The sequence below is a fragment of the Podarcis filfolensis genome, assembly GCF_964270895.1.
Source record: "Podarcis filfolensis genome assembly, chromosome: 11".
Lineage (NCBI taxonomy): Eukaryota > Metazoa > Chordata > Lepidosauria > Squamata > Lacertidae > Podarcis > Podarcis filfolensis.
This window is the reverse complement of record NC_139613.1, coordinates 55144903-55161739: the sequence shown is the minus strand read 5'-3', so window position 1 is coordinate 55161739 and position 16837 is coordinate 55144903. Positions and strand designations below refer to the sequence as shown.

The window sequence follows — 16837 nt, the reverse complement described above, 5'->3', positions numbered from 1 at the left end:
TGAGCCTAGGTTGAACACTGAACTGGCACAGTCAATCTTGCCTCCATCTTCAAGGACACAGTGCTGCTGGCTGTGGTGGTGTGAATAAACTCTGCTTACTCAAAGGTGTGCCTGCCTGCTTGCCCAGTCCTGTGGATCAATGATCTGCATGTAAGACTGTGCCTGCTCTTCAAAAGGGGAGCTCAGCGTGTGTGTTAAGTGTTGGGATAATGTCTTACCTTAACACCAAGCCATGTACTTAGAGCTTAGTATTAATCTGCTAAGTCTGCACCTTGTTACAGATTGATATTTAGACTGTGTAGTGAATTTTGGATTAAACCTATGGTAATAACTAGGCCAAAGGTCTGAGTACTGCACCCATGAGTGAGAGCCAAGGCAGTTGTTCTGGAGTCTACAGTTCTTGTAGAAGATAAACACCTCTTTCAGATTTGATAAACATAAGTGGAAGAGTGCCCAGCGCTTGGGCATTTTTCTATCTTTCGGAGAGCTGCATTATGTGAATTGCTATGTACCTCCACACACCTTCACTCGTGTTTTTCTTGCCAGTGTCATTTTAGTTGCATGCTTAACCAATCCGTTAGTTTGTGTGGGTCTTGCCATTAAATATATTTAATTGAAAGTGTTCTAGCTCAAATGCAAAAAGTGTTGATTTTAAATGTGCTATCAAATTGCACAGTGGCACTGACATTTAAAAAATAGTTGAGCACAAATTAAGAAATGGTTTTTAACATTGCATGTTCCCTCTTCACATAACTATGTTATGCTCGTGAGTATGGATGAAGCACAGCAAGATATATACTGTACACTTTAAAAGTGCTATACTGCCCCCCAAAGTGTAGGACATGGGTAGGCAAACTAAGACCCAGGGGCCGGATCTGGCCCAATTGCCTTTTAAATCCAGCCCACGGATGGTCCGGGAATCAGCATGTTTTTACATGAGTAGAATGTGTCCTTTTATTTAAAATGCATCTCTGGGTTATTTGTGGGGCATAGGAATTCATTCATTTCCCCCCAAAAAATATAGTCTGGCCCCCCACAAGGTCTGAGGGACAGTGGACCAGCCCACTGCTGAAAAAGTTTTCTGACCCCTGGTGTAGGAAGTCAATTGAAATTCAACATGTAGCTTACAACAGAAGACCAATGTTTGGTGAGCTCCTAGGAGCTGCCTGGTCTTGAAGCACCCACAGATGATAATCTGGAAGAAACAAATATGCTAAAGTTCTTACAAGATACAGGAAACGGAAAGAGGATGTAAAAAAAGAGAACAGAGAAACTTTAACAACAATTTCCAGAGGCATAGCTGTAATAGTTTCCTGCAGCAAAAACAACATTTTTGGCATGTTAAAGACATACACGCTTATTATTGAATAAACGTTTATGGACTACAATCCACTGCCAGTGTTCAAAACTCCCATTGTTCTAGGTGCATTTTGCGACAGGGAATTTCATTAGCGCAAGCAGTTTCTGAGCTCTGGGCTCAGCACCTAAGATTTCATATTAAAACTGCAGAGTGGAAGGAAAGGAGGACCTTTTTCTGCCTCCCCATTTCCAGCTACTCTCTGAAGACTGGAGAAGAGATCCTCTTAAGAATATTGGTGGGGAGGGCAAGGGAAGGACTAGACCATGTGAAAAATTAACATTTTATTTTAGCTGCAGTTCATTCATTTTCAGCTTTGTATTGTTATTTTAAAAAGTGTGCTTAGACATTCCGTTGTTGCGCCCATAACCTCGGTTTAAGGTGCCATTTAGCTCCTAGCTTTCATATCTCAGTTTCTAACACTGGCCACTGCATCAGATGTATGAAGTGTTAACCAGAGCTACAGGCGTATATACAGACACAGTTGTGGATCAGTAGGAATTGTGAACAGGGAGGTCAAGGAGGAAATGAAATACAGAAGATACAGACGGTGAAAATTACACCAATTGTGGCTATTCACAGGACAACAGTAGTTTCGCTGGGGTTTGTAATGTATTTGTTAAGTTGTGGGTGAACATATCAGACGACACAGCGATTCTTCCAAAGCAGCTCTTTATTTGTAAGCTGGAACAGAACTGAACTGAGGAGCTCAGTCAGCCTGCTTATATAGAGCTCCACTAGAATGCAACAGTAACCATTTTCTGTAACTAGCCAATCACTGAACGTCACTTTTGATCCTTCATTTGCATACAAACTATCCAATCACTGAACGTCACTTTTGATCCTTCATTTGCATAACTATCTATAATATCCCCCTGCTGGTCCAGGGTGAGAACTTCAGTACATAACAGTACTAGTCTTATTGCCAAAGGCACAGATAGATGGTCGTGTGGCTGGGCACAGTTAAATTATCTGTGCAATTTATGCATATTTATTGACAAATAAGCACCTATCCATTTCCTCAAGACAGGAAGGCTGAGATGAGAATTTTGCCTCTATTCATTTTAGGTAGAGTCCACAGACTCATAAATGGAGAATGCATTTTTGTTGGTATTTTCCTTCCCAACCCCACATCCCTTTCAAAGTATTTTTACCAGTCTCTTGTCATTTCCTTTTCACATTCAACTTATACCTTCCTTTCCCCCAAATGGCAAATTTCTTTCATTGCTCTTCCCTGGTCATTTTACATTCACTTCTTCCTCCTATGATAGCTTTCCTTCATTCCCCTTCCTTTCTATTCCCAGTTTATTTATACTGTATTATCTTCAATAGGGACGCGGGTGGCGCTGTGGGTTAAACCACAGAGCCTAGGGCTTGCTGATCAGAAGGTCGGTGGTTCGAATCCCCGCGACGGGGTGAGCTCCCGTTGCTTGGTCCCTGCTCCTGCCAACCTAGCAGTTTGAAAGCACGCCAGTGCAAGTAGATAAATAGGTACTGCTCTGGCAGGAAGGTAAACGGTGTTTCCATGCACTGCTCTGGTTTGCTAGAAGCACTTAGTCCTGCTGGCCACATGACCCGGAAGCTGTACGCCGGCTCCCTCGGCCACTAAAGCGTGATGAGCGCTGCAACCCCAGAGTCAGTTACGACTGGACTTTACCTTTAGCTATCTTCAATACCTTCTCCATCCCTTAGAGGAGGAACATATTCCTTCTATTCCCCCCCCCCCCACAAACCTCTCTGTTTCCTGGCCGTCTTCATTCTGCATGCCAAGGAGTTGCCTGGTGCTGGCATTGGTCCAACCAAAAGGCTTGAGGACAACAAGCAGGTGAGGAGGCACCTGGCAGGCTCTGGCACAAGGCCCACTGGTAGATCACAGCCTACTATTCAAGGAACTAATTCCATACACTGACCGTAAAATGCTGTCTTTCTAATTTCTATTTTTGACATCAGAATTGAGTTTACTTGTGGTCATGGATTCATGTTGCTGAGTTGAATGTTTCTTTGATCTACTTTGGAAATTTGATCTGCCTTGAATCTCTCTGTGTGTGCGTTTGTGTGTTAAAAGTTCCAAACAGCAGGACTTGCGAGGCATCAGTTGCTCTTTTTCATACTCTGTCTACCAGGGCTAGTGTCTCTTCAGGAAGGTGTGTGAGAAAAAGTAAACAAATGAGTGTGCTCCATTTATTTATCTAGCTACAGCAATGTTTGTGTTAGCACTCCTTCTTGGTTTAAGATTAAGGTGACTTTCAATAAAAGCATCAATACAAAAAGCAAAAGCAGTAAAACAAAACAAAGTTCCTACAGTTTAACAAGCCCAGTTTAACATTCGCTGACTGAATGTGAGTGATTTTAGTCAGCAAAATGCTTGATCATAGTTGCAAAGTCCCTCACAGGCCCAGTGGTAGTGAAAAGGTGTACAGATTTCTTACTAGATTCATTCTCACTCACACAAACTTTCTTTCTTTCTTTCTTTCTTTCTTTCTTTCTCTTTCTCATGGGCAACAAGCTGCAGTAAAGCTTGTAGGAGTAAACCCTCCCTCCCCCCACTGGAAAAAAGCAGGTCGTGAAATTATTGTTATTATCAGAAGTTACATGTTTACAGTGTGTTCTAGATTATCAAACTATGCAACCAGTTTGTTCTAATTAGGTAATGTTCCACAATCTGTCATTCACGATATGTACTTGTCTGATCTTTAATATAAAATGTATTGGCCAAATTATCACTAAGAATTACTGCAATATAAACAGATTAAATAGCACCAGTTAGTGTTTTACATGTGCAATTTGAAGCGCTTGTTTGTTTGTTTGTTTGTTTGTTCATTATTACTTGCACTTAAACTCTGCTTTCTATCACTTTCACGAGGTGGATACATCTAACATAACATTAGTTCATAAGTGGTGTTTTTGTTTTTTAGGACAATGCTTTTAATGTTTTCATATTGGCTTTTTAGTGTGTTATAATTCATAGCCTTGGGCATCAGGCAACATTAAAATTCCAGCAAATTAATCTAGAGATTTATGGCACATCCCTTAATACTTTTACTACACCTTGCTTACATCCTGCTCAACATGAATATTATGCAAGGATTCTTGTATTTGATTATTTTGTGCACACTCATTCCTGCAGTATCTAGAACAGCCTTTCCCAATCTTGTTCCATGTGTGGCACAAAACTTCTTGAGTTCTTCACTTCGTGTCTCTGTAGTAGCCCATTGAGACTGAGAAGCGTGGCTCTAACTTCGATTTGTGAATTCATATGTCAGCAGCAGAAACTGGTTTGCAAACCAGCTTCAGACTGTGGTTGATGTCCTGATTTGTCTGTCCCTTACAAAGCATGATTTGTATGTTGAAATAGGTTCAAACATAACTGAGCTTATGGATACATCGCCTGAATGTATAGGCTCCGTACAGATGTAATATTGACAATCCCTCAACCATGCTGATCCCATGGTTAAGGGACTGAGTGGGGGCATTTGTGCACACCCTCCCTTCTTCCATATTAATCCTCCTTCTCTTGTAAGTGTTAGCCAGGCTTCACACCAATGCAGACTGAAGGCTACGTCAGACTTCCTCAGCCTGGTGCCTTCCAGATGTTTTGGACTACAACTTCCATCATCCTTGGCCAATGGCCGTACTAGCTGATGAGGGTTGTGGTCCAAAACATCTGGAGGATGTGAGGTTGGGGAAGACAGTCTGTACACTACCTTAGTACTACTAACCAGAGCTTTAAATGAAGATTTAAGCTGTTTTTTATTTTGTTTTTCAAATTCTGGTTAGTGCTAGCTAATGCTGTTGGTGCCAATTTAGATGTAACACTATATCATGTTTAATGTTTGGAAAGGAGGGATGAGTTGGTGCTGGAACAGGGAAGTCAGACAGAAGGGAAGGTAGCTCACAAGCCAAGCCCATCCCATAAAGCATGTTTAAGAGATTGGCAGTTGTGCATCTGCACTGGATCATAAAGAGAATGAGGCAGGGGGAGAGCCTTTACTATGGTGCTATCCCATATGTTGAATCACCTTCCCTCCAAACTAAGCCAAAATCATTTATACTTTTTCAGCACCTCCGTCAAAGCATATTTGTGTACAGAGGCTTCTGTTGGTTTTTAATCCAGCATGTCACTTAATTTGTTCATTTTCAATTTCAGCTGCATTTATTTTGTATTATCTTATCATTGTGTTGGGCTTTTTTGTACTCCCTTCAGGCAGATGTGGGAGGCAGTGTAAACCAGTTTTAAAATATTTGTTCATTTTGTAAATATTACTATACTAGCTAGTGTTTTCAATAAGGGAAAATCTTGTATATATCTCCCGGGGGCGGGGGGGAGGGAGTGTGATACATTCTATGAATATATCATGAATTGACTTCTTAGCATTTTCCTTTTTCAACTTCCCTAAGTTCCAGCTGCCTCTGTTAATTTTTGCCTTTCACACAGTTGACAAAAAGAAAAGAAATGACAGTATCATCTGTTTTTAAGAAAACTGTGGCTTTAAATTGAAGGGTTTGAAAGAGGTCCCTTGCTATCTTTATTGCTAAAGTTCTACTCACAGAACAATAGCTTTTCCACTGTCGCTTAACAGACTAATCTCTATTTGGTCAAGACTGATCTGTGTGCATTTGCCCGTCTTCATTGTTCCCCTCCTTCTAAGAAATGAGACATAATAATTTTCCAGAGACATAAACCCAAAAATTAAGTTTAAAAAATATGCCCCGTATTGCACCTCACCCAGCCTCCTGTCAGTAGAGTCACTGCCCCTTACTGGGAAGGGTGAAGAGACAAGAAGGTCAGCGCTGTATGTGCACACACCAGCAGGATCATTCCGGCATCCCTGTTGCCTACACCATGCAGACCTCCTGTCCATCTCGGCCCTCTCAGTAAGGGCACTGATTTTGCTGCAAGAAAGGTAGTGTTGTGGATCCACCTCAGTGGGCAAGCAGCTTCTGAATATCGTCCGGACCATGAAACACAGAACTAAATACAATCAAATCCATTCAACTGATGGGACTTCAGCTTCCTTTAAGACATACAGGCTTAAATTTTTCCCCCAGTGAAATTTCTTCTAATAAACTGGTATTGTAAAGTCTTACGGAATTTCTAAATTAATTACAGTGCAGGGGGTGGAAATGGTAAATACAACTTACTATAATTTCATCTAGTAGTAATAGCTTTATAAACATTCCAATGTCTGATTCTTTTTGTCTTTTTCTATAAAGAGAAGGAAGTTGGTCTCCCGTGGGAGTTACTGTTGCCCATGTTGTGCTAATTAGTAATCCTTTATATGTGTACCCTATCCGAGTTATAGAGATAAGATAAATGAAAGAGGGTAAGGATTTGCTGATTTAATTATTTAAATGGGAATACAAGAAGGGGAGGTGTGAGGAAGTCAAAGAAACAAGCAAATGAGTTTTAAATTATGAAAAAGAATTCTTTTTAATTTTTTGTATCTTTTTGTGTGTGTTTACTCTTACTTTTTTCTTGTTTTTTATTATGTGTTTTTGTATATCTGTTTTGTGTAAATCTTAATAAATATTTCTTAAAATATATATATATATGTGTACCCTATCCGTGCTGGAGAGCAACAAGAGGGCTGGGACGCAGAGCCCGTTTACGTAAATTTGTGATTTCCCTCTTCACCTTCTCCTTCCTCCCCACTCTTTGTTTTAAGCAGCAGCTTATGATTTCCTGGTCTAAACGCTAAAACACAATTTTATCTGTCAGATGATATGCTAACTGGTCAGAAAGATGGTTGAAAAATCATTACGCCTACAGCACTTGTATAGGCTGATGCCAAGCACCTTGAACAGGGGAGATTTAGAGTAGCAATTATCCACCAATTCAAAGAGAATTGCAGGATCACAAACAAATCACTGTTATTAAAAGACACCACTTATTCTTGCAAAGTGCTTTCATTGTGATTCTCACTGTCTTCAACTGATATTCTCCCATGAGGGGAATTATATATGCTAGTTAATATTATTTAAGTAGAGTGCTAGGCATTATTATTATTATTATTATTATTATTATTATTATTAAAATTATCTCTTCAATTCTAATGAAACCTATGACACTTGGCTCTATACTTTTGAAACCTGCAGTGTTTCCTGTATTTGCAGCACGGGCAGCTGTGACGAGGCATAGTAATGAAATGAGAGCACACTAATGTTGTAGTTAATTTTTAGCAAAATGGCTTTCAGGATTTCTTCCCACACTTCAGCTCACAAACACCCATGGAAAGCTCTCTTATTTCAGTTTATACCTGCCTCTGTAGTAATAAAAATCCCACAAGTCCTTAATTGTATGAATCAGTAATATATATTGTTGATATTTCTACATTACAAAACAAATTGACACTGGAAAATAGGCATATGCAGTAAAGAATGTCAAATTTTCCATAATATTTAGAAATATCTCCTGCTAAGTCAGGTTCAAGGTTTTTGTATTAACTCACAAAACCCGGAACAACTTAGGTCCAGGGAACCTTAGGGACCACCTGAACCCTTATTTTCCAGCTCAGTCACTGAGATCATCTACAGAATGTTTGCCCCCTGGGTTGTTGTTGCTTATGAAGAAAGGAAGATCTTAGCCACCTTTGAAATTTGTTTCAACATGTAACTGAATCGCTGTACCGGTTACACTAAATTCAAATGAAATAAACCCTTCAAATGAAATAACAGTCTTCTTTACATTGGAGTTTTGGTTATCATGGGATGCTTCCACACTGGGCGTTTAATGTGGAATTACCATGCTTCATTCATTTACAGTGGGTCCACTGTGTTTGCGAGGGTTTGGTTCTAGGGGTCTGCTTGCAAAGGCAGACACAGGCTCTGCCTAGGACCCTCGTACCTACGGGACCACCTCTCCTGGTATGTCCCACGGAGGACCTTACGGTCTTCAAATAAAAACACCTTGGAGATCCCAGGCCATAGGGAGGTTAGGCTGGCCTCAACCAGAGCCAGGGCTTTTTCGGCCATGGCCTCGATCTGGTGGAACACTCTGCCACAAGAGACTAGGGCCCTGTGGGACTTGACATCTTTCCGCAGGGCCTGCAAGACGGAGCTGTTCCGCCTGGCCTTTGGCCAGGGCACAGTCTGACCCCCTCTCTCCTTCTGTAATCCTCATAGAAAGAACTCTAACCCAATGGTTGCAATTAATTTGATTCTGAATTGATTTTAGAATTAATTTACTGTGTGGTTTTATGTACAGTGGTACCTCGGGTTACATATGCTTCAGGTTACATGTGCTTCATGTTACAGACTCTGCTAACCCAGAAATATTACCTCAGGTTAAGAACTTTGCTTCAGGACGAGAACAGAAATCGTGCAGCAGCAGCGGGAGGCCCCATTAGCTAAAGTAGTGCTTCAGGTTAAGAACAGTTTCAGGTTAAGAACAGACCTCCAGAACGAATTAAATACTTAACCTGAGGTACCACTGTACATTGTGCTATTTTTACTTGTTGTTAGCTGCTCTGAGCCCGGCTTAGGCCGGGGAGGGCCGGATAGAAATAAATTATTATTATTATTATTATTATTATTATTATTATTATTATTTGTTTTTGTTGTTGTTCATCTGAAGTTGTATTTACCTAATTTTAAGACCTGCTAAGGAGCAGGTGATTATGTCCTTATATGTAAAGCCACAGAATTCAAAGAAGGTGTACTTTCTTTTTCCCATGACTGTAAATAAATGGGGCACGGAGGGCAGTGGGTTCCCCCAGTTCTCCATTTATTTATTTCCCCCACCTCACTCATATAAGGTTGCAGGTGTCAATCCCCTAAGTAAAGTGAGAGCAAGTTGCAGGCTTACTGTGCTTGTTATGGGACGTTGGGGCATCCAATGGTCAGCATCCTGTATTTTCCTTAGGATTCATCCCCAGAAGATTGGGTGCACTATCCACAGGTATAGATGCCCTTAAGGGTGGTATTCAGTGCAAGGATTTCCACTGAGTGAGAGGGTGTTCCCTTGTACATGGATAAATAATTGTGCTGATGGAATGAGAGACTTGGTGCTACATTGGATTCCACCTTAAAGCGTTGCTCTATTTTGTTTAAACGTCAGGGTTTTGACTCTGGCAGTGACATATCAAAAAGGTGGTACCAGTTTGGTACACATTCACTCTAACCTTTGTTATGAGCAGCATTTCAAAGCCTATTTTAATTAGTGCTAAATTGCTTTTCTGGTATTCCCCACCCCCCAAACTTTTTCCGCATTGCAGTTAGGGATTTATTTCTTTTTAAATGAGTGGTTGTATTGGGGGAAGTTCACAGCTCATTGGTTGAATCCGTAGCTAGCACCAAGTGGACCAGTGGTGTCACCAGGTATGAGCACATTTCTGTGTTCCTTTCATATTTAATTTTTGTCTTTTCTTTCTTTTTTGCCAAATAATTTTTTATCAGTTTTCCAATATTAACCCAATTTTGCATATACCAATGCCAAATTTTTGTCATTTCTATTGTGTGTAGCAATAGTAAATATTTTTGTACTATACTTAATAAATACCTTTCCTACTGTCTTGTGTTTCTTAGTGGACAGTTTGCAGTAGTAAGGAAATGTCGAGAGAAGAGCACTGGGGCACAGTATGCTGCAAAATTCATCAAGAAACGAAGAACAAAATCCAGCCGCCGAGGAGTGACTCGAGAAGACATTGAACGAGAAGTAAACATATTGAAGGAGATCCAGCATCCCAATGTGATTACTCTGCACGATGTTTATGAAAGTAAAATGGATGTAATTCTTATTCTTGAACTGTAAGTAGTTTTGAAATTGCTTTTTAGGGGATGGAGCATTTTCTGAAAATCAGAAATGTATGTTTTTGGAAATGCAACTTTCTGTCAGTTTGTGCTGGAAAAAACGGGGGTGCGGATCTTAATAAAAAACCTGCAGCTTTTTGAGAGAAGCTAGTGAATGGAGCTGGAAAAAGGGCAGGAAAGTACTTCTGTGAAATGTTATTGGAGTAACAATTATAACCCTGCAGATGGAGGGTGTTAGTCCTGGGTGGTAGAATTGTGAAAAAGAATTGTGTTGTGTGCACAGAGGTGAGTTAGAAAATGTATTTTGCTTTATAGCAGATCAGTGATTTGAGAGTTAAACAGTGAGAAAACAAGAGAATCAAACTGAGTGGTGAAGTGGAAATCCCTGTCATTTTTACCTACGTGTGACAATTAGATTTCTCTGCCCCCGGTTGCTAGTTTCTCACATTTTGGTTGTTGGTGGTGCAATAGAAGCACTCTATTGCTCCACCAATGCATGCTTAGAGGGAGCAGACTGGGAGAAGGAGGAGTCAGAAGCTGAAGAGGCAACAGAGTTTAGTGAGCAGGAAGAGGCTGGGGCAGAGAGCCTTCCAGACTCAGTGGCAGGAGAGGAGAGGAGACAAAGATGAAGCAGGCTGCTGAAGAATCAAGGGGTGTCTGCCTCCTGCTGCGGCCATCTCCCCTCCTCTCTGTTCTCCCAGGACGCACAGAGAAATGAAGAGGGCAGAGCGAAGGGAGACAAAGCGAAGGAGCCTTAGGCTGCTGGACAAGGCAAGAGGGAGGAGCCTCAGATAGCGGTGGTAAAGCAGGGACCTTTATTCCTCGCAAGTATGATCACTAGGCCTACACTGATTTGGTTTCTTTGAATAAAGAATCCACTGACACCAGTGGGTTTTTTTTATTGCTGATTTACTCCTGGCACTGGCTCCTGGCAGAAACGAAGCACTGTTAAGTAAATATCTCAAATGCATGAAAAAGGAACTCATTTGGTTTGGGGAGTCGGGCTGGAAACTTGAACCATCAATTTTTCAAACTTACTCATTTAAAAATACAATTTTCAATAAAGGTTAACTGGTCTGTTATTGCTGAATATTTCCCTATAATTTATTCCTTCTTGTTAGTTAATGCTGCTTAGCTGACTTTTAGTTAGTTAGTTAGTTAGTTAGTTAGTTAGTTAGTTAGTTAACACTGCTAGTTAACGCTGCTGAGCCCCATGGGGGGCGGGGATTTCATCTAGTGTTCAGTATACATAGGATGAATCTGAAAAGGATACACATTTAACGTGAGAATGCACTCAGTGTTGAGAGAGCAGAGGAGGCCAAGTGCGGTGTGGCTTCTGTGACTGGCTCCTCCTGAGAGCCAGAGAGGAGGAACTGCTGGCCATTGAAGCCATGCTGCACTGGGGTCCATGCTTGGCCCCCTCCTGATGAAGCAACATCTTGTACACGATGTCACAGACACATGACACCCGCTGAACCCCCTCAATCTTGGACTAAAGTCGGCGCCTATGCCGACTTTATCACTCTTTGCTTTTCTATCTCATCAAGCAAGAAAAAAGCTATTAACTAAATGTTCAGGCCTCATTTTTCACCATGAATGATCAGTGAAAAAGGATAGGTTCCCCAATAGCAAAACCAATCAGGCTAATCTCTGTTTTGTTCTGATTTACTCTCCATTTCCAATGTAGGCCATTTTAATTTTGTTAAACGCACTGGGCTTAAAATGCTCCATGGGACAATAACTATTTAGCTGGTGCCTTAATTATTTAATCAGTTTATTAATAAAGGCATGTAAGTACAATGCTACTAGCTCATTAAAGAATGATGATGCTGGTTTTTGAAGCTAATCTGTTTCAAGGTTACTGTTTAAAATCTATAATTATATCTTATGGGATGTAGCATTTAATCCCAAAGCTTGAGAAAGGGTTGTTTGCTTCTTTTGAAAAATAATTATTTTCTAGTGCTGTGTGATATATTTTTCCTCCCAGAGGATGGAAGTGTTGACTGCACGCATCTTTTTTTTACTGTTAAACACAGTGCTTGATCTTCTTGAAGACTCTCAGTTAAACCTTGCACTAGAACCTATAGCCAACTCCACATGTATGTTTTCTGTTGATTCCATTTGTAAACTCCTTATGCATGCATAAAAATATAATTACCTCTTTGTGATCCAGAGAGGGAGTACTGTAGATACAGCTTTCTTGTGTGTTAAATACTGAGGGGTTTTATTGGGTTTGCAGCTGTTTTGCTCTGGGTTTATAGGTCTCAGAAAAATCAACTCTGCAATGGCTTCTTGTTGCTTCTACCTCCAATACAGTAATCAGAGTGCTGGTCTTGGTTGTTGGTGCTTCTTCCATACAAGAGATTAACCAACATGTCAGAAAAAGCAATTCTCAAAGAGCTTGTTTCTGGAAAATGTTTTATGTTAAGGATGAAACTAGAACAAAAATGAAATGTTAGGTTGCTGAAACGTTGGTTCTATAGTTGTTTATCCTTACAAGGATACATCATATGCCAGTGACTAATAGTGTCTGCTGTTTGCTTAATGTGATCTTTGTGTTATTTTATGCTTGGGGAAGCAGTCACTATAAACTTGCAGGTACGAATCAGAGAAATTGCATTGGAAAGGTTACTTTTCTGCTGCTGAATGAGAAAGCTGCTAATACATGATCTGAATTTAATGTAATTATGTGCTATGTTCATTAGAAGTATTTAGAGTCTGTGGGTGGCACTCACTATAATGTTCTGCTAATCAGAGTTCAAGAGCATGCAGTTCTTTAAGGAGCTATGCAGAATTTACTCAGTAATCCCTATTAGAGAACCAGAAGGAAAATAATCAATTAGACTTGCCCTCAGCTGTTGTCATAAATATGCTGCAAATAAAATCTCCTGTGTGGAAAAAATATGGCGGCTAATGTAGGGGACAAGTTATTTCTTCAAAGGACAAGTTAATCATCAACTAATTAGCACCATTTTGCTGTGCTGCGTTTCTTTTCAGAAATATTTATAGCAGATGTTCAAGAAGTGAACTTCTGAAAACAGAATTTTAAACATTCCACTGGCTTCATCTGGGTGAAATGGAGATTATTCACATTTTAATTTCATAATTTGCTTTTTAGTTCCATTAAGGTGAATAAACTGCTCAAGCTTAACTTGGTGCATGCTGTGGCATTATAATGAATCACAAAGCAGCAGTGCAGTGAAATGTGGGATGTGTTAGCAGTTGCCCTGCTTAGGTAAACCTCTTAGATGTGAGCTTTTTTTTCATGCTTCTAGCCTGTTTGATGAAATGCCTGCCCATTTACAATGGTTTCACCTTTCCTGCATTTCACATTGAGAAGCAAAGGTTGTTTCCTGCCCATGGCTACCGCTACTTTTTTTCTTCCTCCTCTCTTCATTTCTTCAATACTACTCCAATCCCCTCTAATCCAACCATAGGTTATGTCCATTACTGTCTGCTTTCATTGTCCCTATTAAGTTGTTTTTCTGTAGTACCGGTATATATAGTCTTTATTGTTCGCATCTATCTGTCTCAAGAGACTATGAAGTGCGCCTCTGGGGGTGAAGGCAAATTGTTGGAGAATCACAGCGCCTGCTGTGATTGTGGAGACCGGTAACAACGCCTGCCTCCCATGTTGTTTTTGCTGCTTTAGCAGCACTGAAGTGACCTCTCCGGGGTGCAAGCCTGGGCAATGTGTATGGAGGTCCTGGGTGGCCCCACAGTTAGCTTCACTGTTGTGGTCAAAAGGGAAGCAGAACAGTACATTTGATATTAGCTTGGCTGCAGAAACGAGTTGCTGAAATGAGGCGTATGAGACACCATCCAATCATCTTTGGGATCCCACTCTGGATTTGTGTGGAATTTACTCCTTAGCAGATACAGATTTTTTTCCTCCAGATTTGCTGCCAAAGCCCTTCTCATGAATGAGTATAGCTGCAAGGCAGCAGAGGTTTAGGATCAGAGTTTTCCTTTTCCTAGATGGGCTACCTTCCCAGGTTGACAAGCCCCATCTACCCCTCAGTTTGCTCTACAACATGTGCAGTAACCGCCTTCTGGACCGTTGGACCCACTGTTGGTCTTGACCGCTCAATCCGCCACAGCCTTTCTTCGCATGCAGGGGAAGTCCCATAGACTACCCTCTCCAGGTTTAGCTGACCAGTCAAAGCCATTTCCTTGTGTGTGGCCACTGTTGCATGCTCACTGCTTCTAGGAGCCACAGGTGCAGGGTATACATTATACACTTAACATAAATAGCAGCCTTTATACAGTGCAGCTTGGACAAAGCAAACGTCTGCAGGAGAAAATGAAAGTAGTGTGGGCTATTGTCATACTAGCAAACTTTAAAATGAAATTATATTCTATAAAATTAGGGACCTGTGGTTCTCCAGGTGTTTTTGGACTGCAACTCCCATCAGCCCCAGCCAGTATGACCAGTGCTCAGGAATGGTGAAAGTTGTAGTCCATCAACACCTGGGTGCCACAAATTTGTGAAAGGATATTCAATGAATGGCCCTAACAAATGAGATATTCGGATTCTTGAGCTATTCAAAGTTGAGTAGAGGGCAGAGAACTGAATTGAGTATTGGGATATGGATTGACATTTGGTATTTTTAATCTTGGTCTGCAACCCTTTACTCCCCTTGTATCTTCTGTCCAGTTTTAGACTAAGCTCTTCAGGGTATGAGCATGTCTCTCTAGCTGCTTAAAAATGATGCAGCTGCATTAATAATGCTCTGCGACTGATAGTCACTCAGGACTAGTTCAGATTGCTAGGGAAGGCAACACTCTGTACATCCTTGGGACACCCATATGCATCCCTGCCTTTCACATGAAATTTTCATATTGCCCTACATACATGCAAATGTATGCTCACAGCTATGCTATAAAGTAGAATTGATTGCACATAAAGGGCACATTGCATTTATTCATATATATTAGCTGCCTCATAAAATAATTTCTCTTGCCGACGTACAATCCATCAAATATTGTAAGCAAGGTTATAAACACAACAAAAATACAATACAGTGGACCCTCTGGATATGGATTTAATTCATTCCGGGGGTCCGTATGCACCCTAAAAAAATCCATAACCAGAGGCGCCGCTTCTGCGCACGCGCGTGGCACACAGAGTGCTTCTGCACATGTGTGAGCAGCAAAACCCGGAAAAATAGTTCTGGGTTTGCCACTTTCGCAACCCAAAGATTACGTTTACTGAGAGGTACATAACTCGAGGGTCCACTGTAAATTTAGCACTGAATCCAAACCCAGCTTAAAAAGATAAAACATATGTCAGCCATGATCGCAAAGCATTTTAAACATAAAAAGAGTGAAAAAAACACCTCAGCCAGTCATATAGGACAGTGATTTCATGTGTGGTTGTATGTCTTCATCTCTACATCTCTTCATATGAACAAGAAATAATTATGGAATTCACTGCCTCAGATAGTGAAAGATAAGGCCATTGTTGAGATTTGTGTGCTAGGTATGCTAGTGGTTTCTTGCAGGGAAGATGGAGAGTGGGACGGAGGAGGGCTGTTGTCTTCCCAACATGTTATGGGACTTTCCAGATACATCTCACCAACCCCTGGTGGACTTAATGGCTCTTTGTCTATGGGCTGTTCTAATGTCTGCACAACACCTCAGTGGTGAGATGCAGCTACCCATCACCTGTACCCATGATTACCCCTGACAGTACTACAATTGGTTTAGAGCTTTAAAGTAGATAGAAATACGGGCTTGGCTGTTTCATACATACTTTGGTAGCTTCCAGATTGGCTTGCATACTATGTTCTGTATAAGGCTACTTTTGGAAGGCTGGGATAGTTCAGCTTGTTCGGAATGATGCAGCGACACTGTTATCTGGGTCTGATCACAGAGCACATATTGTGCCTCTTGAAGCTTGACTGCCTACAAGTTAGTTTGCAGGCACAATAAAAAGTAATGGTGTTAATTTTTAAAGCCACAGACAGCCTAAAACCAGGTTCCTTGAGGGAAGAGACTGATTTCCATTCAGACCTTTCCAATTTATATAAGCTTATAGGTAAGGTCTTTTCCATCTCTGTGTTGTGGATCTCCACAAGGAAAACCATCTAGTTGGCCTCCTCTCCCTTGTCTTCTAAAGATTGGTTAAGGCATAAAAAGAGTTTCTTCTTTTTATGGGTTAGTTGCTGCTTTGAGAGCACTTGGTGAATGGGAAGGAGATATATAAATAAGTAATAAATATGATAAAGACAGTGGTAATAGGCAAGGATGTTTTCATCAATGTTTCATTTTAAAATCCGCCTTTGTCGCTTAATATTTGTTGCTAATAATGTTGATGATGACACAAAGAAGTAACATTTGGAACAAAAAAACCAAGAACATTGCTCCGTTGTTTTCAGAGAGTGTCGCGATTCAATTTTGTATAGAACGAAAAGATGTGATGGTGAGCCAGTATACTCTTATTGTCAGCTGCTATTCATCATCACAGAAAGTGATGGATGGAAAAAGGACTATGTGTGTACACATTCATTTGTAAGAGTTTCTTGACAGATTTTACAATCAAAATATTTGAGAACTTTTTAAATGTAGTCTTTATGCAGGCAAAGGGTACACAGAAATATTTAAAATAAAGTTTGCTGCTGCACTGAAAATCATAAGCAAAGTATGGTTGGGAGATGGCAGGAGTCAACGTTTATAGAGTTATGGGGAAACAATGTGTGACTTTTCTGTGTTCTGCTTTAAAATCAATAG

At 40.6% G+C, this 16837-nt stretch overlaps 1 protein-coding gene across 2 annotated transcripts in view; it reads left to right on the top strand.

Annotated features, from left to right (window-relative positions):
* Window positions 1-16837, top strand: part of DAPK1 (death associated protein kinase 1) — an 81016-nt gene that overhangs the window by 20139 nt on the left and 44040 nt on the right. For both annotated transcript variants that reach the window (XM_083576502.1, XM_083576501.1), the window contains exon 3: window positions 9881-10102. In XM_083576502.1, the coding sequence (XP_083432628.1) occupies window positions 9881-10102 (222 nt within the window). The remainder of the gene's footprint in view (window positions 1-9880; window positions 10103-16837) is intronic.